The sequence below is a fragment of the Nannobrachium achirus genome (assembly GCF_963921795.1).
Source record: "Nannobrachium achirus genome assembly, chromosome: 5".
NCBI classification, from domain to species: Eukaryota; Metazoa; Chordata; class Actinopteri; order Myctophiformes; family Myctophidae; genus Nannobrachium; species Nannobrachium achirus.
In genome coordinates this window covers 10,188,217-10,212,256 of record NC_137814.1, presented here as the reverse complement: position 1 = coordinate 10,212,256, position 24,040 = coordinate 10,188,217, and the positions used below count along the sequence as shown (strand labels likewise).

Genomic DNA, 24,040 nt, shown 5'->3' with positions numbered 1-24,040 from the left:
GTGCCATCAATGCCTGATGGTGTACGGCTCAGGGGAGGGACACACACAGTCAGACAGTTATCAAAACAACATTTTTCTCATTTTTATTTCTTCAATGCTTTAATACCATGGAACAGGATGGTAAGAATGAGACCTTAATTCAGTCAACATTATTTTGCCTCAGAAGGAATATATTGGTATCGAGAAACAAAAGAACAATAAAATTAATAATAATAATATAAAGTCTGCATTGGTGTTGTAAGGGACAGGAAAAGGACAGAAAATGTACAAGGAAGGAGGCACCGAAATCCCGAGCTGGACTCAAAACATTCCCCAAGAGAAAACAGTAGAAATTACAAACTGAACAAAATTAAGTCAACTTCAGAGGCAATCCAGCAACAGGTAGCAAGCCAGGTGTTTTTTTGATGGAAGTCATTTCCTTTTTTCTTAAAAGGATCTTTTTAAAACAACATTTACAAGACACCTAACATTCCATTCAATTTCTATTAAAACAGAGAGAGAGAGAGAGGATGATTTTTTTCGACTGCTTCTTGCCTGTCGTCAACTCTACGAGCATCTCAACTGTTGATTGATTGATTGATTACCCCACCACATCCACATTACCACCTGTACATCCAGCCATCAAAAATAAAACAATAAAGGAGCAATCACATTGTTTTATTTTTTCCTTTCTTTCTTGGCTCTGTGTGTGTGTGTGTGTACTAACCGTGTGTGAGGAAGATTGTAAAAAGGCGACACCCTCGACATGATGCTGTACAGACAGACAGACGTGTTTTCACTGTAGGCCGCACTACCAATGATATGGCAAAGTCAACAGAAAGACTTTGATTTCATCCAGGCCTGGTTGGTTGGTTGTTTAATTTCTTTTTAATTTTTTCAATTTAATATTTTTTCTCTCCATATTCCGGGGGCCAGGGCGAGGTTGGTGAGAGAACCGTGCTGGCACGTCGCACACCGTCTCCCCAGTTTACAAGATGAACTTCCCTAGGAAGAATCCGATGAAGATGGCAGCTATGACGACAAGGAGGGAGGGCAGCGAGGTGGTGCTGGTTTCTCGGCCGAGGACGGTGGAGTTTGATGTCACATGGTCCGAGCGGGCAGCCTTTCTGATTCTAAGTCCGTCGTCCTGGGAAGGGTTAACAGGAGAAATTAAAAACAATCCCAGCCAGGGGCTAATAGTGAAAATGATTGTTTACAATCATCTTCTACACAGTTCTCTCTGCATTCTATATTTATGTGATTATTTACTTTGTTTATTGTACTGTAAGTGTTTCTGCTCAAAATAAATGTATCAAATCAAAAGCAACCAGATAAAAAGTTTCATTTCAATTTAATGCTTTGCCTCAAGTAACCTGAAAACTAATCTCGGAACCCATTGGCTAATCTTTATGCATTTGTTTGTTTTTGCAGGCGATTAGTCTCTGGTTTTAGCCCCCAAAAATCACCCATTTCCACCCAGAGACAAATTGTCTGTAAAAAAAAGGAAAAAAAAAGAAAGGCATTATACCAGCAGTTCTCAAACTATGGGTCCCGACCCAAAGTGGAGTTGGGGGGGGGGGGGGGGGGGGGGGTTTGAGAACCCCTGCATTAGACAATGGGTTCCAAGATGGACACACCCACTATACAAATTAAATATTTCTCATCACTCGTCTTTAAATCCAACCTTAAGTTGCCGGTTCTCTTCAGACATTTTGCTCATCTCAGACTGCAGCCTCTTGCACTCCTCCAACACTTTCTTCATCTCAGAGTTGTCCAGGGAGGCACTGGCAGGCTTGGCTGCAGCGGGTATGTCGCCCTTAGCGGAGTTCATCACAGGGGCTGCTTTGGTCGCATCCACGTCATTCTCTTGATTCTGCACATTGCACGAGGCATGCACAAAGAGAGAGACACAGACAGAGAGAGAAAGAAAGAAAGAGAGACCACTGAAGTGAAATCCAGCATGCCCCGGACTAAGTAGGGAGGTTAGCCTCCAGACGGGAGTCTGTGCCAGAGACAGGGAGACTCGTCCAGGGCTTGGAGGCACACAGCAGCCACATCAAAGGGACCGGGGAGGAAATCAGTGCCTCCGAGAGTCTTGTTTGATGTGGCTTAGTTTTGGAGAACAGACAAACATGATGGCATGGATATGTTGAGGGTGGCAGTATGGGAGTTATACCCAAAACATTTGTTTTTGTGGAGGTACTGGTCAAATAGACATTACGTGTCTTTAAATCGACACTACGGTCACTGAGAACTCTGCCTTAATTATATTCTGAACTGACTGACTCTTATGTGGTTACAACTGTATCGCAGTGACAAAATCTGTCCACAGACATACAGTATAAACACTTCACAATACCACTCGCGCTGTTGTGGCCAGTAATATACAGCATGTGTACTACAAGGTCATGGACAGCGAGGCACCCTTGAGCAAGACGACTACTTCTCCACTTGTCACTGCACCTCCAGTAAACCGTGCATTCTGCAATACACCCACTTCAATTACATACAGATATATTATATACTTTAATAGTATATAGTTAGGATGGCTAAATGCAGATAGCAAATAAACGGTGACAAATACCTCAACAACTTAACACCACCAACCTGAGCCTATCCTGCTCATCACCTGCTATCCCGTTAGCATACAGTGTCAGCTGACGTGACCTTTCGATCTTCATCCCTGACGACCATAGACAAAAAGGTAGACGCCATCCTTCGGCTCTGGGGCGCTCGTAAAAAAGGATGGGCAATTTTTAAGGCAAGCTTCATGGAATTCTGAAGGACGCTTTCGCGTGCGTCACAGAAGGGGACGTTCGGTGGGCCAATCAGAGGCAGGACTCCGACTTTCTCCAGGGTGCACTAGCTTTGGCAATGTAAACGTTTGTTTCCTCATGCCAATAAAGTTCCTTTGAATTGAATTAGCCAGTAGCTATGCCCCTCCCAAAAAGCTTTTGTCGGGGCGCCCGCTGGCCTAGTGGTCAAGGCGCATACCACATACTAGGCTATGATGCCTGCTGGCATCGCCGGTTCGATTCCTGATCCGGACGACCTTTGCCGCATGTCATTCCCCATCTCTCTCCCCATTTCCTGTCAGTCTACTATCCTATCAAATAAAGGCATAAAAATCCCCCCAAAAAAACAAATCTTTAAAAAAAAGAAAAAAGCTTTTGTCCAATGCTAGCTTAGAATAACTTACTGCTTGCCAAGGTTTGCCTTGGCAACAGCCTTGGCAAGCTGCCGGTTGCTAAGCTAGCATTGGACAAAAGCTTTTAGCGGAGGGGCATAGCTACTGGCTAATTGAAGTCCCGGAAAACATGTGCTGTGATTGGCCAGTAGTCACATTGAGTGTCGGCATGCCTTCGGCACTTCCACCCATCCTGTTTTACGTGTCGCTCCAATGAACTCCAGCAGCAGAAGAGGTATCTAGCTTTTTATATCTATGATTAGCTTTTTATATCTATGATTACAACAACAACGTCTTGGAGGCTCCCTGTGTTTGACCTCAGAGCTGAGACCCTGCTCTGAACCCTTAACCCATTTGAATGCTTTAACCAGTGAAAAATAGCAGATATACAGGCTCACAGCGCGGCACCAAGTGCCGCGCTGCGAGCTTGTAGATCTGCTATTTTTGAAAAAGTCGTGAAAATGTGTGCAAATCTTTGAATATATGTATTTTTAAAGCAAACATTTGTAACTCAAATTTTGCTTCTGGCTGGTCCCTGGAACTAGATATTTTGAGATGGGGGTCCGTGACCAAATACATATCATTTTGGGGGTCCTTCACATGAAAAGTTTTGAGAACCACTGACATAGTAGTCTCTCAAGAACAGACTAACTGAGCTCCAGTTAAGTGAAAAGGACCTTTTCTTTGACGATGGCTGGCCAGATTGCTGACATAGATAGATAGAAAAAAACGCTTAGAAGGATTCAATAGACTCTTCTACCACTTTTTCGAGTCACGTGTTCAAATACTGGATTCTGATTGGCTAAATTCCGGAGGTTATCAGAGGACAACTGCCGCAAAGTTGTGTGTCCGAGATCAATGCGCCTCAGTGTACATCCGGGGACTTCAGGAGGTCCTTTCCCCCAACCAACAAATGACGGTGGCAACGGTCCTATGTTTACTAACGTGCATGCTATAGTCGCCGATTTATTTGGATCCAATGCAATCCGCCAACTTTAAAGCCCCTTTTCTCTGAACCTATGCCTTTCTGGAAGCGAACAGCCTCTATTTACGGCCGGAACGGTACTTCTAACTGACGTTAGCTTAGCTGTAAGCTACACGCATGGATTAGTATGGAGTTGGCGCCATCTGTTGGTGAGTAGAAGATGTTGTTTGTGGAACTATCTGCTGTCTCGCGGAAGTTTTATAGGCAATAATGATTGTAACTTAAGATCCTTGCAAGTTACAACTATGTGTTTTCTTTCATGTATACGGGAAAAAGTGGTAGAAAAGCTATTTACCACTCGGGGTCGGACATTATGCTCTCATAATGTCCTGAGTGATGGTGTTATCGGACTCGGCTGCGCCTCGTCCGATAACACCATCACTGCGGACATTATGAGAGCATAATGTCCTCTCACTCGGGGTAAATTGCTTACTTATAGAATTGGGTCAAAATTCTAATTTTCACGATTTTTTCAAACATAGCAGATCTACAAGCTCGCAGCGCAGCACTCGGTGCTGCGCTGTGAGCTTGTATATCTGCTATTTTTCAATAGTTAAAGCATAAAATAATGATACACAAAATGTGTACCCGTTCTAAAATGGGTTAAACTAAAGGGTTGTTGAAGGTGAGCCGTTGTGGCTGGAAGTAAAGCTACAATTATTACAAAATCGCAATTATTTGACATAAGCGCAATTATTGTCATAATCATCATAATCGTTTCCATGTTGAAAAAAAGTGAATATATTTTCCAAAATATTGAAAATAGCAGATCTACAAGCTCACAGCGCTTCGCGACACGTCGCGAGCTTGTAGATCGGCCATTTTCATTATCAATGTTCTTTTTTAAGTGTTAAGTTTTCAAATATGTAATTTCTTTGTATATTTAGGTTATGTGTCATATCTGCCATGTGCAACTTCAAATCGCAATTATTTGTGTGACAATTAATTGTCATATAAAATGTCATAATTGTGACAGCTGTAAGTAAAGCCTGAATTTCTATCCTAGTTCTCTGCCCGTGTCTGCACTGGCACTGCTGCCCCTGGAGAGCAGCCCACTGTCCTTTTTAAATGAATCATTAAAGGTTTCTAAAATATTGATGGTAATATCCTATAGGTGTGACTTTGGAAAACGTAAAAAATGTTCAATTAAAACTTACATTTTTTGCAGGGTACAAGTTTACCGTCTCTATAATGTACTTGTCCTCCTTTGTGATTGATGTGAGGTTCTGCTGACCCTGTACATGTACATCAACACCGTGTTCTGTTTCCATTTAGCTGTGAAATTGTCCCTGAATCAAAGTCGCTGAGATGAAGTGAACGTTTACACAGTCTGTATGAGATCCACGATACTCAGTTCACAAGGATTAAAAGCATGTACGTTTGCATACATACATCAAATGTTTAAACCTGTGTACATGAGCTATTACTAGGGACTTTTTGTAAATGGTCAATAACTAAATCATGTAGCCATTACACACCAGATCCATTTAGGAATCAGGTGCATCCATAATCTGTTAATTTTAAGAGAACGGCAAGGCCATTTTTGTGTTGTTTTTTGGTCCATTTTCTTTTTTTTTTTTGTAATTAGATACGGGATCAATTTCAAACTCGCTCCAGACGCTTCTTACCACTTTCACGTCGTTTTCAGGAGGCTGCTCAAAGACACATCTCAGCTTGGAATCCATGAGATCATCGGGTTTTGCATCTTTCCACTGGCGGACATGAAAAATGGGAGTGTTATTCATCACACTGAACTGTTAACAGCTGGATCTCATCCATGCACACATGTGCATGCACACACATGCACCACTTGTCTTCATTCAAAGCACGATAAAAAAAACATGAACCTCTTGGGAGTCAGGCTGCATAAAATTAAAATGCTCTTTAAAAAAGAAAAAAAAAAGCATGACGGTACATACGAACCAGTCGTTCTTTTTTTAGACAGACCACTGGATTGTTTTATGCATAAAGGCTCCTACAGTACATTCACCAATATATACTGTCTATCAGAACGGTTGTGTAACACAGGATAACTAATGTCTCCTGGAGTAGATTATCAGTTTCAGTAAGTCTGTCTGGTTTCTTAGACACCACCAGTGAATATTTCGTTGACTAAAACTATGGCGAAAAAATTAAGATATGATGAGATGACTAAAACTATATGTTGACAATTTCATCAAATAAAAACTAGACTAAAATCCAAGGGAGGGACTACTGAAGAGAAGAGACCCAGCAGAACTGAAACATGTCATTTTATGCTTGGTTCTGTGCGAGTGTCACGCTCAGAAAACAGCCGATCTACAAGCTCACAGCCCGTCTTGACGTGTTGAGCTTGTAGATCAGCTATTTTCGGCATGCATGCATGCAGGTGTGAATCGGATGTTACGGCACCATCAAGGCCCACCAAAATACATTCAGACAACTAAATCAACTCTAATCTAAAACTAAACTAAAATGCTAAAATATTACTCAAACTAATTTGTATTTTATTCAAAAGACTATGACTAAAACTACAAAAATATTTGCTGTCAAAATTATCAATGTACAGTGCACCACTTCCTCATTTGCACTCCTTTAGCCCCAAGGCTTATGACCAGAGACCTAAGAGGCATGTGTGTGTCAGACTGGGTGTGTGCTGACCTCTGGTGGACAAACACTGTCACACCATCTCATACCAAAGCAGGAAAAAAAAAGGAAAACCTGGGTCTGACAGGCAACTCAAAACATTGGCAATTATGAAATCCATTTACCTTAATGAGGCAGAGGTTATTTGGTAAATGAGAAAGCAGTATACAAGAGCATTTCTTAGCAGCAAAGCTTTGTTAAAAAGCATTACAGGTCGATAAGTAACCAATATGCTGACAAAATATAGTATGTGTGCGTGCGTGCGTGCATCGACTTAAATCATAGTAGGTTTATAAGGACCTTACCAATCCATCCATGTCAGAAACGTTTGGCGGGGCAAAAATGGTTTGCACCATAAATTTATGTTTGCTTTTCTCATTGGGGTCGTAGTCAAAGGGCTGTAGCATTACTGTGAAGAGAAAATATTATAAAATGTTAATATTGAGTGGAGTACCATGTCCATTTTTACTGACTGATTTACACCAGTGGTTCTCAAAACTATTTTAGCATCAGTAACCTTTCCCTGATTTCTGAATCCACGTTGCGGTTATGCTGGTTTTACTTTACAAAATTACATAAAAACTAGACTTAAAATGTAATGGCCAGTCTTCTTAAAAAAATTGCTAGACAATACTAGCAAGACTCAGGAAGTCAGGATCCTTACGATACTATTCTTGAGCTACATCTTCATGCATCTAGTTAATTTAAGCAACATCAAAAGGTAGCCGGTAACTTTATTTTAACATATGATCGTTCATCTTCCACTATAATATAATATAGTTCCAGATCCTCGTTAAATAAACTCACTGAACTGTCAAAACTAACATTTTAATGCCTCCATTATGATTTCTCCACAATGTGATTTATGAACAATTTACAATAGTCTGTCTGACTATTCTTCTTTCCGTGGCAGAAGCTTGTTGCCGTTCAAATGTTTAGTCATTTCCAACACGGTGTTGGTATACAATTTGTAATCCTATAGAGATTAAAACAACCAAGAGTTCTATTGCCATACAGTGGTGTTTTTGACAGTCCCTTCAACTCACACGGTGAAGTCAGTGACCTCAGGTTTGTTTTTCCCCTTGAAAATAATGAAAACACACCAGAACGGTTTCCAAACGGTACCTGAACCGAACTGAAACCGTGCCCCAAAAACAGAGGTACAAACTGAACGTTGCACCCCTAGCTGAGACGGCATGCAGTGTTTGTGCTGTAGCAGGTAGTCAGTGTGTGCCAGATAGGGCAGATGTACAGAATTAGCATCCATAATAGGCCAGCATCCACCCAGAACTTGCAGTCCTTGACTTGACTAATTCAATCATGTTTACTGTATGTAATCTGATTTATATTTGTACTGCATTGCAAAAGACATCAGGTCAGGGTCAACGTGACACCGGAACGCGGAACAAAGAAAAATGCAACTTTTTCAACTGAAAGGCTCTACTTCTTTTCAACTTACGGTGCGGCATAAATTCGTTATTCGGAAAGATCGGGAGCGATGATCGCTTTAAGACAAGGAAATGATCAGCTTTACCCATGTAAATCCAAGAACTGCCTAATCATGCATCATCATGCCATGTATATTTCCCACGATGATGGGTTACATAGGTTCAGGATTTGTAGTGCGCTCCCCATCCAGTTACTACACTGGCCGGGGCGCAGTCCAAAGAAAGATAACTTGTGCTGTATGATGAAAACTCAACTCTTCAACAAATATCAATATGACCTGAATCACCCACTCCTCTGTATATATACACTGTATATATTGTCATAAGTCCATATCTTGACATCTCTGCTCATTTGTCATACTTCTCTCTTACATTGTAGGATAACAGATCTCTATTATCCTACATTAAGACTTGTGGTTCCTGGCTGCACTCTTTGCTTGAAATTTCGACCGAAGCTGACAAGTATTCTATGAAAACCGGCACATCTTGTCCACGTATCTCTGTTTTTGTCTGTGGTTCTATGGGTTTTTCTGTGGTTCTATGGGTTTGTCTATGGTATGAATACACAGGACCTTAATGGAAACAAGACCTGAGGGCTTATCTGGGTCATCCTTTTAGCATTCTTTTTAAATAAAATCTGTGCCACCGTGCCTTTTTGCAAACTGTTAAGTATTCAAATCAATCAAACCTTACACATTGTTACTGGATGAGATCAATTAAATATCTTAATTTAACAATGACGTAGCTAAAGCTCAAGCTTCACTACAAGCCTTATGCGTAGACCCAACTCACCAGAGATTGTGACGGTGGCTCCAGGCTCGATGACGCCGCTGTTTGGTCGTACACAGTACCGGCGTGGCGCAGTTGTCTTGACTTTGAAACATACTCTTTTTTCAGAGGGGTTCTTCAGTTTAAGGTTGGTGGTGACTACATCTGTAAATGGACCTAGAGAGAGAGGGAGAAAAGCTAATTAACAACCGTAGTCAACAAAGCCTTGTGTGTATGATGTGTGTGTGTCTGTGTGTGTGGAGGGGGTTCCCTTTCTTTTTGTTTATTTGGTGGCAGTGTGTCACGATATTCAGGAAGTTTACTAGCTACCACTGCTACAAAAACACTGATTTGAATAACGGCATACCGTAGTTCAGCAAATGTCTTTCTTTAATCCTCCTCCAAAGACTTTTGAAAATGTGTAGGCCCATTATCCCATTTAGACCTGTTGTAACCTACGGTATATGTTGTTATACCTTTAGACCTCTGGTCTAAATTGGTTAATATTAAACAGAAAAACTCATTTCCATTAAATTTCCTAAATTCACAAAACTGAACTTAAGAGAAAACTGCTGCGCCCTTGTTTGTCCTTTGTCTTGGTTTAGCTGCAGGTGCAGAGGTCTGGAGAAAATGAAGGAAGCCTTCCTAAATTCACAATACAGAATATTGTGGAGGTCAAGGATATACAGCTAGAAAGGTCCTGGGTTCAATTCCCGCCGGGGGACGTTGTGGGTGCTGGGGGCGTGTTCCTCCCTCCGCGTCATCAGCGCCCACACACTAGGTGGGGTTGGCGATAGGGCCTTTCTGTGTGGAGTTTGCATGTTCGCCTTATGTCTCCTAGGGTTGATACCCTCACAAAAACATGCAGTAATCCTGGTCTCAATAATGCCTCCCCCTGGCCAGCCGGGGCGCCTGATGGAGGGGAAAGGAACTGGTTGGAATAACGTGTTCCTTCCACATGCTACGTCCTGTGACGGTCCGCCCCTAACGCAACGCAATTCTCCCGTCACTTCATTCACAAAACGTTACTCCCATTCACAACTCCATTCAGCCAATCGCCTCCCTTTCATCTCCGCAGCGCTGCAACGCGCGTCAGATTGAAATGAGGAAATCACTCACCGCTCTGGTGCTCTGTGTCTCGCGAACAATGACAGAAGCGGCGGTGTCCGTCTGTTATACAGCCTACACTCTACAGGTCGATCCTTCCTCACTACGGGGAGATAAAAAGTACGTCCGTGCCTTAGTTGACCGCGAGTAAAGTCCGCGTCGGCGAGGTGGTTAGCGGAGCGTCATCATCATCAGGATCGTTTGGAGCGTTTGGAGCGGAGGCTACCCACAGTCCCATTTCTTTATTTTCTTTGTTGGTCCTTTGGTGAATTCTTTATTTTGGAAACAAACGGAGTTGAATGAGAACAAACTGAACTGCGTGAAAGCAAACTGAACTGAACTATTTTTTGTTTAATAAATCCTGCGAAAGGTGTTTTTTCTTGTTGAAACAAAGACTCTGAGTGTTGTCTTTTGAACTGCTTTATTATTACTGTGTTTGGTCCATTCTATGTGATTTGTTGCTGTGCATACAAGGTCATTGGTACATTTAGGTGTGTGGTATTTTGTAAAAGATACATTTTATCGGTTCATGGTACTGATCGCATGTAATCCATGTGGAGGGTTGCTGCAAACTTTAAGTGTACACTACTATTGAAAAATTGTCGGATGAAAAGCCGACTGGCACCCCAAAAACTGAAAACTTAAAGGGCAATCCGCTACAGTCCATCCCAGGGAAATCCCCCGTCAGGTGAAAAGAAACAACTTGGACTACCCATGCATTGAAGGAAGCATGAGGTTTGTCCGTTGTCTCCCCAGGCGCGGCATAGGGAGAGCAGAGCCCAGGATTACATAGGCAATTGGCACTGGGTGAAAATGGGTTACAAAATCGTGGGATACATTCTTTTTAAAGTAAGGATATATTTTGTATCTTAAGTACACCAAAAGAGAAAAAGGAAATGTAATATTCCAAGTTGTGCTCCAAACTTTGACAACTGGATAGTGTACATCTGCACTACAGTCATTTCGTACCTGGCTCAGAAAAGCAGTTCTAAACTTTGTTTATTTTAGTTAAATAATGCTATCAGGCCGTAACTCAACTTCAATTAGTTTAAATTCACCAAGTAAACAGAGAGCTCCTTGGCTAGTCACAGGCACAGCCTCGCCGTCATGATTTAATCTGTTCTTGTGACAGTTTGCTTCAAATTAGTCTGTTAACTACAGTCAGCATGGTCCAGCTTTGATGGATCCATGTTTTGTCAAAAACACAACATGACCACCAAGGCAAGAAGGCTGTCCAGTGTCCAATGTGTCCATCCCCAGCCCCTACCTCAAACTTAATCACAAATTAAACACAATTACTGTGGGAGCGCTGTGTAGACCTGTGCTTATGTACATAGTGCAACTACATAGTATGACAAATCATAACAACCTTGTAATGTTATGTTGGTGTATAGACAGGGGTATTGGTGCAAAGTTATCACTATAGCCATGGTCAATATTCTACCTGCCACTCCCCTGCTGCTGTCCCATGATAGATGCCTATAGTGAGTACATTGGATTGTGAAATCAGATTTTCTGTCCCACTTGCATTATCTGTGAGGAGTTATGTTTGACAGGGTTAAACACAGGACTGAATGCAAGACGGATCAGCATTAAAGCCAGCTTACAGTTACTTGAAAATCCATTCGATTCTACAAAAATGATTTACGAAGGAAGTCAAGGAAACGTCACTGCCAGTTAAACCATAACCCAGAGACCATCTCCATCCCCTGAATCCATTGTCTGATTGGCATGATGCTGCCTGAGCAACTACAAACAAAAACTTGACATGAGAAGATGCCTTTATGCATCTATTTAGAGGGATTCTGGAGAAACATTCATATAATACTATTCAAATATCTAATAATATTAAAGTATTCAGGGTGGAGAAGTATTACCATCACCATCCAGCTGGCCAAGTTTATCATGGATTCAGTCTGGACTTCATAAACAGTTCAATAAATCAATCACAGATGATTTGTCCTCAAGACTCAGACTCCCAGTGCCTTCTTTTGAATTTAGTTTATCACCCATTTAAATAACTAAAAGGCCATTTTACAAGCCATCACTGCAGTAGAAGTGTTACTTGATATCAGTGGCAGCATCCCCTCCAGTGCTCACAAAATACAAAAGCCTGGCTTCATACCGTCCTAAAAATAAAAATAAACCACTGACTAGCACATCCTGCAGTCTGTTTTTGACCATGTTGGAACACTGGAACACCCACTCCAGCACTGGTTCCCAAACAGTGGGTTATGAGTCTCGGGACCCATTTGTGGGTCGCGGACACATTTGTATGGGTTGAGAGTAAATATCCCTTAATTTTTTGGTTTCCTAAATACATTTTTTTTTTCATGAAATAAAAACTGATTTTTTTGAAATAATTTGATACATACATTTAAATAATCTAAGAAATTCCAAGAATTTAAAAAAAATATATGTTTAAGTAGTTGAAAAGGCTGAAAATAGCCAATCTACAAGTTCACAACGCTGCGCAAAGTCACATTTTGAGCTTGCATATCGTCTGTTTTCCTACTGTCCTTATTCTGGTGAACATTTGATGGAAATGGCAGATCTACAAGTTCACACCGTTTTGTAGAGATGGTCCATTTGTGTCGAAGAGATCTGGTCAGTGTAGAGGGGAAAAAGTAGCAGACCTAGTATAGATACCTGTCCTAGAGGACCACAGTCAACAAAATAATAGGGTTTTAGTCATTTAGACCGATTCTTTATCACTGATCTACTTCGCATCACTCTTCCCCCAAGACCGTTTTCACACATTTGGGCAGTGTCCAAGGGGGTACATGAGACTGAAAATGTTAACATTTATTTTACCGTCTATAGATCGGATATGGGAGCGATATTGCCCAGAAAACGGAGATCAGAACGAATTTCAGCTAAAATGACCGATCAAACACTCCGATACAAGCACTCTATTCCAGCAGTCCGCTCCAGCACTGTTGCTGCTTGTTGAATCCTGCGGACGGAGTAGCACAGCACAGCAGTACGAGTCCAGGGGATGAATAATAATTTCAGAAAATAATGTAGCCTGTGGGAGTATTATGTGTTAGAAAAGACAACAGACCAAACAGCCAAGTGCATATCTTGCAATAAAGACATTCCATGCGGTGGTTACACCTCTGGTCAGTATAACATGACCAAAAGAGCACACAATCAGAAGTTTCCGGGAGGTCTGGTGGCGGGTAGGCCCATGTGCATGCGCAACCCAGATATCAGACACAGCATAGAAAGACCAAATACGTATGTGCTGTATCGGATCGGTAACGGTATCAAATCGGTTTTTCGATGCTGCCATATCATATATCGGATCGAAACTGAAATATCAAGATCGCAGCATCACTTGTGTTAACTGAAATTAAATCAAAAACTTGACATGCCCTATTGCTATTGAATAGAAAATTATATCATAATCAATACTTATTTGCCCTTATGCTGTTTTATTTAGAACATATCCACATCAAATCTGGATTCACCAAATGGACTGCTTTTATATTGCACCTTTCTCCAATGCCCTTTACAATGCATTTCACACAAATGGCACATTTAAACCCCGACAGACCAGAAACCTTACGATTCCAAGACGGCCACTCTACCTCCTGAGCCACTCCCGGCCCAACATTTTATTGCCACAATAAATATAATAATGCTCAGTGACAATGATTGCAACTCTTTCATTATCATTCATTAATAATTAGGGCTGGGATGCGATTACAATTTTTATCTAATTAATTACAAGCTCTGTGATTCATTAATCGCACATCGATATTTGACCTGAGAAGCATTTTATTTTTCAAGTAAAACACATTATGTTGTACGAGTGAATCAACAAGTTTTTTAAATCTAAACTTCGCATCCACTGGGCCAAGCAAAGCGCTCTGATCGGCTACTTCTCCCTTTGCGTTTGTTGTCTCTTCTTTGTTGGTGCATCGCTATGATCGGTATGCCCGAAACTGAAGGTTCTGTGGTGCAAAAACTAAATGCAATTAAAATGCGAAATTCTTTTTAATCGCGTTAATTTTCTGTAATTAATTAATCGCAATTAATCAGTTAAAGTTCCAGCCTTATTAATAATAGTTGCTGTCGGGTAGAAACCTGGCATGGCCAAAACTGTTACTTTTCAGGAAATTGAAAACATAATGTCCTCTATTCCAATAGATCCATCCATTGAAATCATTTATGCAAATGGTATTGTTAATACTCATTGGTTACGCATTTATAAAACCCACACACAATTAACCACTTTCACTTGCATTGTGAGATTGTAGGTTGGCTATTTTCACTATTTCTGATTTTCTATTGCAACACATTGCAATGCGTAGATTGGCTATTTTTCCTACTTTTACTCGACACTGTCATACAACGAAGTAGGGCTCCTAGGGCATTCATTTATGGAGAGAAAAAAAAAACAAGTTGAAATATAGGGATATGCTAGGCTAGCTATGATTTGCTCTTGCAGTTTTCTAAGCAAAATGTTGTAGTCACCTACACCAGTTGGGTAAAGGGGGTATTTGGATTAAGAAATCAGGGAAAGGGGGTAATGATGCCAAAACACTGCCCTAGGCCACAGTCTCAAAGCGTAAGGTGACTGTGCCTTTGTAATCAGTACACAGAGGTAGCTGTGGAACAGCCTAGCCTACCACTCAATCAGGTGTATCGTCCATCTGTTCAGCGCACCACCTGGCTTCAATGCATTAGTGTTTCAGTTTTGAAACACTCAGTCACAACAAATCACAACAGTTTGATGTGATTTGTGTTGCCTTAGGCCATACATGGGCAACTGGCGGCCCGGGGGCCACATGCAGCCCCCACCTTCACTTAATGCGGCTGATATATTATTGATTTCAGCTGTTACAATTCCAAACATGAAAAAATGACCAGCTTTAATTACTTCAGTCTATATTAGTAGCTTAATGACTAGTATTAAAATGTTATTGTATTTTTTATGTCCAATGTATTTATATTTAAGTTCATAAAGTTAATATAAGAACATATAAATGCATTTGAAATTTTAACAAATAGAAAATAAAAAAAGTTCCAATTCAAAAATAGCATATCTACAAGCTCAAAATGTGTCGCACTGCGACACGTTTTGAGCTTGTAGATCGTCTATTCTTGCTATGTATATGCATTGTGGCCCTCTGGAGTGAGTGAGTGAAAATGTAGTGGCCCTCTCTATCATCAAAGTTGCCCACCCCTGCCTTAGGCCTACAAGTCTGGTATGCATACCGTGCTTGATGTGGCCCATTCTGTTCTTGCATTTCTGTTCAATGTGACACTGTTTTAAGATATGTATATTTAATTTATATGCCAATACTCCAAGTACAGTAGTAGTAGGCCTTCAACTAGCAACTTGCTTCTGACAAACTGAAACTAAAGCTAGCACAACCTGTTAACCTGTTGAATGTTGTACTCGAAAGCGATGGCTGCCAAACCAGTAAGTTCTAATCTACACACCAAGAATATTCCAACAAATACAGTGCTTAAATGATAAATAAATGCCCATATGTTCAGGGGATGAATAATAATTTCAGAGAAACATTTAGCATGTGGGAGGTCTATCTGTTCTGTACATTAAATACAAAAATGCAGTGATGTTACTAGGTTTTCAATGTAATGGGTCCCGGGACCCACAGGTGGTCATTCAAATGGGTCCCAGAAAGGTTTTATGAGTCCTCAATACAATGTTTTCGAGCACTGTGAGCTTGTAGATCGGCTATTTTCAAAATGTTTGCCTATTTCTTATATTTATTTTACAATTTGGCTAATGTTTGAACTTAGAACTAGGATTTCTAAATACACTAGGCTACAGACACCCATTTAATTATATTTATATCACTGGGACCCCAATTTATATTAAATGTTAAAATACTAGAGTACAAATGGAACAGGTCCATTTGGTTCCATTTGTTCACCGAGTTACAGACCCATAAAGTTCTATTTGGTTCCTAACTATCATTTATCTGGGGACCCCCTGGAACTCCCTCAAGGACCCAGGACCCCACTTTGAGAACCACTAGTGAAAATAGTTTTTAGCTGTTCCAGGTGTAACTGATAATAAATCTTTACAGTGTTTATCTTACACAATACATTCAAAAACGAATTAAACTATCTAAACTAATAAAGCACCTTAAGTAGAAGAAGTAAATTATTTTAACATGGACTCCAATGGAGGCGCATCCCCGGGACCCCAGGACCATGACATGAATGAGTCCCTGGGTGACTTGAATGAGTTTTTGATGCGGGATGCGCACGTAATGACATCACTGAAAATGTTAATATCAGATGCAACAGATGGGTCTTAAAAAATATCAGGCCTGCATCTCTAGTTCTCATTAAATATGCCGGCCAACCAGCGGCATACAGAGCCAAATGCAGGTCGCTCATGGACGACCTGCATCGGTGCAAAGGCTAAACGCCACGGCCACAACACTGCCATGCATGCATGGGCCTCACCATATGCATGTTGTGTCATTATGAATACTAGAAAATGGGCCGCCCGGCCAACTCGGGAACGATGTAAATAGGGAATGAATGCCCCGCCCTTTAATGCAAACCCCATTATACCTGTTGTCATAGGACCCGTTTTGACCATCTGTTTGCCTGTGTCCATTTTATGTCCATATATGGAGATCACTGCAGATATAGTTCTGGGTCCATTTTATGCCCATATGCCCATATATGGAGATATCTGTCTATTTGCGTCCATTTTATGACCATATATGGAGATCTCTGTATCTGTCTGTCTGTGTCCCTTTATGCCCGTATATGGAGATATCTGTTTATCTGCGTCCATTTTATGCCCATATATGAGATCTCTGTCGCTTTTTGTTTGTTTCTTCTTTAAGCAGAATACACAGCCTGCTTAAATCTGCATCATTCAAGTCATCCTCCCAGTCCCACGCTTTGTTGCTTGTCTTATGTTTGTCTTTGTCTCTTTTATTTTCTTTTTTGGAGCGGACCCCATGAATGCCCCACCCTTTAACGCAAACCCCAATATACCTGTTGTCATAGGACCCGTTTTGACCATCTGTTTGCCTTTGTCCCCTTATGCCCATATATGGAGATCTCTGCACACACAGTACCGGTTGCGGAAAACTCTGATGTCAGACATCAGCTCCCCATTCGGGGATTCATTTTATGCCCATATCTGGAGAACGCGCGTGCCGGTGGGAAGAACGGTTCTCGAGATTCACATACATACATACACATTCACAGAGATTTTTTGTTGACTCATGTGGCGTACGTGATGTCAGAGCCTTTTATGAAGTGATGTCACAATGAGTCAGCGATTGTGCCGATTTCCTCAGGAACAGCCTGATGTCAACAATCAGCTCCACGTAAGGAGATTCCGAACGTTTCGCGCCGGTTCGGGAAAACCGCACATCGGGTCGGGCCGAGGCCCAGCACTGCACTCCGCGTCGCGGCGTGGAACGCGCGTGCCGAATCTGAAGCCGGTGGGACGAACGGTTCTCGAGATACGCGGATTACATACACACACGCAGAGATTTGTCGCATTTATAGATAGATATGCAATGGGAAAATAACAGTGTTCAATTTATTCAGCTTTCTAAATATTTGCACTTGGCTGTCCATCTGTTGCGTGGGTGTTCCAGTGTTACAACATACTTGAAATATTTAACGCCAGATTTTTAGACATGCTTTTTTTTTTTACTCCATTTTACACCTGTAGAACATTACTAACACATAGGAATACAGTGTTACTGAAGAGCAAGCATGGTGATGAACTTAAGACCAAATTTCTCTTGATTAAGGCCCATTCCCACTGGGCCAGATAACAGATATCTGGAGATATTTCTCCAGATATTTCTCCATGCAAAGTGGATGGTAGATACAGATAAAAAAATGTTTTGCCACAGATAAAAGTATCTGTGGCAAATATCTGTGGCATATATTTTTTTTATCTGCATCTACCATCCACTTTGAATGGAAAAATATCTGGAGAAATATCTCCAGATATCTGTTATCTGGCCCAGTGGGAATGGGCCTTTACTCTTACGTCATGATACCCACAGAACCTTTTCTTCCAGAATGAGGTACAGAAATGGTCAAAATGAATTTCTATAATTCTCTGCATGTGGACAGGACAGGAGCCCTGGTGTTCAGATTGCCTCTAAAAGCTAGGCCTTTCTTCACACCCATTACCCAGAGATAAGAAGCAATGCATGACCAGATTGGAGTGGTCACACCCAGCTACGGGCAAAATGTACAGCTATGGTGGTGAATGGAATGTTACAGCACTTACAACACTGGTGGTGTGTGGCAAAGGAATTCCACTAAACCTGAAATACCACATCAGAATGTTTTTTAACACTTGTAAAATTCTGTTAATTCTACGTAATTAGGATCCCATTCACACAGTCATCAAATTAGTTTGAAACAAAAAATAAATAAATATACATGAACAAGTAATCACAATGATCTGATTGTGACCGTAGGTCGCAGTTTACAATCAGAACCGTCACAGCTTGTCCGTATCTGTGTACACATTTTTACGGTCTATGGGTTTGCCGCTCTGACTTCACTGTGATGTCATACTAACAGAATCCCTTTTATGCCCATATATGGAGTTCCCTGATGTCATCAATATAAGCCCATCTAACAGGACTTCATATGGGAATGCCCATATATGGAGGCCACATCGGCACATACCACACTAACAGAATCCATATATGGCCAAGACAGCCCATATCTGTGTGGCTGGTTCTAAGGACAGGGATCTCCATATATGGGCATAAAAGGGTATGATGTCATGTCAGATGTCATAGAACTTTCACATAACGAATAACTGAGTAAGCATGTTTGGGCTCTCACAGTATATCTCCATATACAGTACATGGATGGGTATCAGAAGTCTCCATATTATGGGTAACTTGTCCAATATACATCACTGGCCAGATGGCCAAGACATGGCACGATCTTGCCCTAAAGGGCGATGTCACTTGTTGCCCTGAGGCGTCGTATTAAGATTAACAAATATTCAAACATTTGTCCTTTAAAGTTATACCATGTAACTTTTTTTATAAAACAAATCTTAAAATTGTCCTAACTGTTAAATCGCTAAAGTTTTAGAACCCCCACTCCGTTATTTTCAGCTTCTAAAGCCTTCTCTTTATATGTTTTCTATGAGCCGTGAGGGGGGGAGAATTTCGCGGCAAAATTGCGTCATCACACTACCGGCCAATCACAGCGAGGGTTATACACTGCCGGCCAATCACAGCGCATCTTGGAGTGGGGTCGCTAGGGCGGCCATATTTGTAGTCTCCCGTGTGTTTCTATACTCGGGTGCACGGTAAGCATGGGTGAAGGAGTGTATCTCCGGAATGGCTGAACGCACAGCAACCAGGGACCCCTCAAAAGATAGATCTCGGCGAGGTGGAGGCAGACGCGGGGGTGTGAGAACCGAAAAACGGCCGAAAGACGCGGACGCGACCGAGGTTTGCTATAGAGCTACTGACCACAAGTTGAGCAACTTACACAGTATAGCTTTAAAATGAAACGTAACGTACCAGCCAAGTGGCATGAGGAGATACTTGTGTAAAAGGGATTGCAACTCAATTATTAAGACATTCATAACACTTCAGACACTCGGCATACATACACCAGGGGAGTTTCTAACGCAATGCAAAACCATGAAAAGCAGTACAGTGCACAGAAAATGTGCATGCTCACACCCACCAATCTAGCCTGCATTCGTTTCATAACTCTGAGGTCCTACTTTTGCTCAAGCAGCATTATTAACCACGGTCTCCCTCATCTCCTTGCATGTATGCTGCAGAGTTAGGGTCCCCCAGGCCAGTCCCATTCTAAAAATATCAACCGAGAAAAGGAGGGCTGCCCCCTCTCGCTTGCAGGAGGAATCCCAGCAGAGTCTCTAAAACAGCAGGTCCAGGATTCAACGCGGCCAGATTTAGCACCGTCTCTGTGACAGTTAAGGAGCTGCAGCCATCCTCCACTGCCTCCTCATGTTGCTTAGTATTGGTATAGCTTTACAGAAATGAGCTCTGCCCTTTTACTCCAGTGTTTCTCCTCAATTACAGTCCTTCCAACATTCAGTCATCAGTGGCAACACAGTGGGCTTGCATCAGATTTGCAGTATGCACCCGAACAGTGGTGAATTATATGCTTGTGTCAAAACCCGGGTTCTTGCATAACATATTGCATTCAGACCTAAGCCAGGGGAGCTTAAAATTCAGGGTTACTCAAATTGCATAGGGACACGAGTGGTATATTAGTAGTACTGTAGCATAAAGCAGGTTTTGCTACTTAACCTGCTAAAAAAATAAAATGCATGTCCATGTATTTGCAAGGGTTTTGCATTTTGATTTGCATCTCAAAGTCACCATTATGTTGAAGTTGGGTTTTCTTTCTCCGTCTTGTGCAGAGGACTTGAGTGAAGTCACCTTATGTAGAATCATATCGATGTCAGTGTTGACAACATGTCATATGCAATTGAATTGAATTAAAATGTCTTGTTTGTGACTATTATTCCAAGGTGAAGTACGGGGTAACATTTTTAATCTGATCAGGTGAGAATGTAAACCGTGTGACTGATCAGCAAATTTGAGCATAACCACCAAATCAAAGGGGAATTGGGAGGTCGCTATAACCGGTTTATATGACAGAGCACTTCTGGTGCACTGTTGATATGGCCAATTATAGATTTCAAAGCTACATGTGGTGAACAGTCACATGAAATGACCTGAAGTTCTTGGTTGTACAAAACTACAGCTAAACCCAAGAGGTGAGACTTGCCATTGGGACAAATTGTATTATACATACTACTTGTAAACAATCATAATCAAAATATTATTAGCATCACTGGCATAAATACTCTTCTACATTGCCTCAATAATATTGCCATCTGTGTATAATCACATCCACTGCCAGACAAGCAAAAATAATGGCATCAACACAAAGTGGACAAATCACAAGTTTTACTACGTCAGCTTAAATGCCAGGCAACGCCATAATAAACACTCGTAATGGGCACTACTAGCAAATGAGGTTATGTCATAATAAGAACAGAGTTCTTAGTTACACGTGCTTTTTGTCCAATTATACTATTATTATTATGATGTGGTAGCAGTCCCCCTTCAAGTATCACAGCAAGACCTAAAAAAGCACTGTTATTGATGCTTGTTCTCTGACAGTGTTGTTGAGGACATGTCAACTTTTACTATCTAGCCCACTAGCACAGCTAGCCTAGCCAACGTTGAGTCGCAGCTAGCTCACTGACACACCACCACTGGACTTTATTAAACGTTTCCCTCACAGCTTCATTTATAACAGGACTTTACGTGACGTGTTGATAGCTTGTTGCTCAGCTCTTGTCGGCAGGTTGACACCGCGCCACTATGGGGTTATTAGGGTACAACTTTTTAGGGTGCTGCTGTCGACGTCGGCCGCGTACACCCTTTTAAATCTTCACACAGGTGGAACAACCACGTCATTTAAGTCGAAAACACGTCATTTTTGCAGTGGTGTAAAGTACATTTACCTAAATAGTGTACCTATAAGTACACTTTTGAGGTATTTGTACTAATTTCCAATACTTTTACATTTATAATGTCAAAATATGTGTATACACTTCACATTTTGAAATGGGACATTCTGTATAATGGGTACGTTTTACTTTTGTACTTTTATGTACATTGATACCAATATTTTGTACTTCTACGTTGCAATACTGATACTTTTACCCAAGTAAAACATGCGAGTGCTTTCTCCAGCACTGCTGACAGCCGCCCTGGCGCCTGTCCGTCCGGCTAACTAACGTCTGTGTCTGTAGAGCACAATGAATGACAGGCGGGGCGGGCTGGGGCCGCCACGCCGCCGGCTCCTCCACGCCACGGCAGCACGAGGACTCGGACGCGGCCTCGAGTCGTCGCTAAAACCCGGGCTAGCTACGTTAAAATGGCGGTTTGAAGGCTATTAGCAAACTAGCCCAGCTAAAGCTAACTAGCAACGGGGGGGTGGTGGAGAGGGGGAGAAGGAAAAAAGTCGTCGGAAGAGGGAGTGTGAAATCATTCCTCCCGCATTCAGGCTAAAAAAAAACAGCAAACCAGCAGCAGCAAGACAAGAGCAACGTACGGATATAAATGACGTTCACCTACCTTTAAATCTGAGGTCGACGGGGGGGTCAAGGATTAGGATCTGTTCCAACTTGGACATTTTAGCTGTGTGTGGGGAGGGTGCACTTGATAGCAATATGAGGGAGTCTCACACACACGCACACACCACACACACTGACAAGTGGAGATCCTGGATCCCTGCTTCTTCCCTCTGCTGCCACTACTGAGTCAAACGCTGACTGGGCGTCCAGAACGCGCATGTGGCTACAAATATTGGAACGCGCGAGTGCGCGCGGCCCTGGCTGTTGCGCGTCCCCGCGTGGCTAACCGATTGATGTGATTAGTTCACAGTATAACAGGAACATGCATGCACCACAGTGACAGTGCACAGTACACTCACTGCACACAGCTAAGCACTCTCATAGCATCAGTGGTTCACTGTTACAAGTAGAAGTACTGAATTCTACATTTAATTTAGTAAAAGTAGCCTACTGTTATTGGTATCAAAATGTAGATAGATACCTTTATTATCCCAAGGGGGAAATTCATGTACTTAAAGTAAGTACTCATTATGCAGACTGTTCCATGTCACAAGTTTTCAAATGTATCAAAATCCCTTGAAAATCATCTTTGTATGTATGTTCAGGGGCGTCACAAGGGGTAGGAAAGTGGGACTGAGTTACTGGGGCCCAAGGTGGAGGGGCCCTAATAACTTTATCTATTGAAAAATAGCAGATATACAAGCGCACAGCGCGGCACCGAGTGCCACGCTGCGAGCTTGTAGATCTGCTATTTTTGAAAAGTTGTGAAAATGTGTGAAAATCTTTGAATATTATGTATTTTTTAAGCGAACATTTCTAACTCAGATTTTGCTTCTGGGGGTCCCTGGAACTAAATATTTTGAGATCGGGGTCCGTGGCCAAATACATATCATCTTGGGGGTCCTCGACATAGGTTTCTTGCACACATTTTCACGATTTTTCAAAAATAGCAGATCTACAAGCTCGCAGCGCGGCACTCGGTGCCGTGCTGTGAGCTTGTATATCTGCTATTTTTCAATAGTTAACATTCATGGGGGTGAATCCTTGTGAATCCTTGTATCCGGGGCCCAGAATTTGGTGTGACGCCCCTGTGTATGTTTGTGTCAAACTTTGCATTTTAAACCAATATGCCTCAAGTCAATTGCTTCACAATGGGACAACAATGGCAGTGCTCAACATAATACAGTAGAATACTACATACGTGTCAGTGTCTATTCTAATAACAACATACAAAACAAATTTAAAAACTAAACTAACCAATGTTTGCTGCAGGCCAGGGATCAGTCATCGATCTGCACCCTAATTTAGGCCTGTGTTTCCCAAATGGGGTGCCATTATAACTGGGATTATTGATTTGGTTGATTTTATTTGGTGCCTACATTAAAATACAATACGCCGATATACATATTATAGACAATAATAGCTAATCAATCAGGATATTGCAATAAAGTCACATGAATGATTTCCATTGCGGCCCTGGAGATTAGATTACACACTCATTGAGGTATTGGTGATGGTGGATGTGTGACTCTGAAAGCAGAAAAGGAGGAACTTGCTGGGAAAGTTGATCCTGAGGTTTTGGTCCACTGTATTTACACTCTGTTTAACTGAGACTAATCTCCAATTAGTATTCCGCTGCACTCTCTTAAAGACCTTTGACAGTGTTGGCCACGGTTAAGTCCATCTTCGTGCAGACCTCCCCCTTTGTGAGATGTTTGAGAGATTAATCCACTGCTATGCACCAAAACAAGGCCCCCAGTGGAACACTCTCCTATTTATTTGTGCCATTGACAGCATAAATCAATACC

General features: G+C 41.7%; 1 protein-coding gene across 1 annotated transcript; it reads right to left on the bottom strand.

Annotated features, from left to right (window-relative positions):
* Positions 1-63: 63 nt before the first annotated feature.
* Positions 64-22,419, bottom strand: LOC308285821 (vesicle-associated membrane protein-associated protein A-like). Its single transcript, XM_080726711.1, has 6 exons — positions 22,234-22,419; positions 9,017-9,169; positions 7,082-7,185; positions 5,780-5,863; positions 1,664-1,852; positions 64-1,126 (listed from the first exon to the last, which is right to left on the bottom strand). Exons 1-6 carry the CDS (start codon positions 22,289-22,291, stop codon positions 968-970), a joined length of 747 nt encoding a protein of 248 aa, XP_080582837.1. The 5' UTR covers positions 22,292-22,419; the 3' UTR covers positions 64-967.
* Positions 22,420-24,040: the final 1,621 nt, after the last annotated feature.

Coding starts and splice junctions, on each gene's coding strand:
- LOC308285821 (XM_080726711.1), bottom strand. CDS start 22,291: ATGTCCAAGTTGGAACAGATCCTAATCCTTGACCCCCCCGTCGACCTC. Junction 5,864..7,081: donor TTTCTGACATGGATGGATTG/GTAAGGTCCTTA, acceptor CATGTCCGCCAG/TGGAAAGATGCAAAACCCGA. Junction 1,853..5,779: donor CTGAAAACGACGTGAAAGTG/GTAAGAAGCGTC, acceptor TGCAATGTGCAG/AATCAAGAGAATGACGTGGA.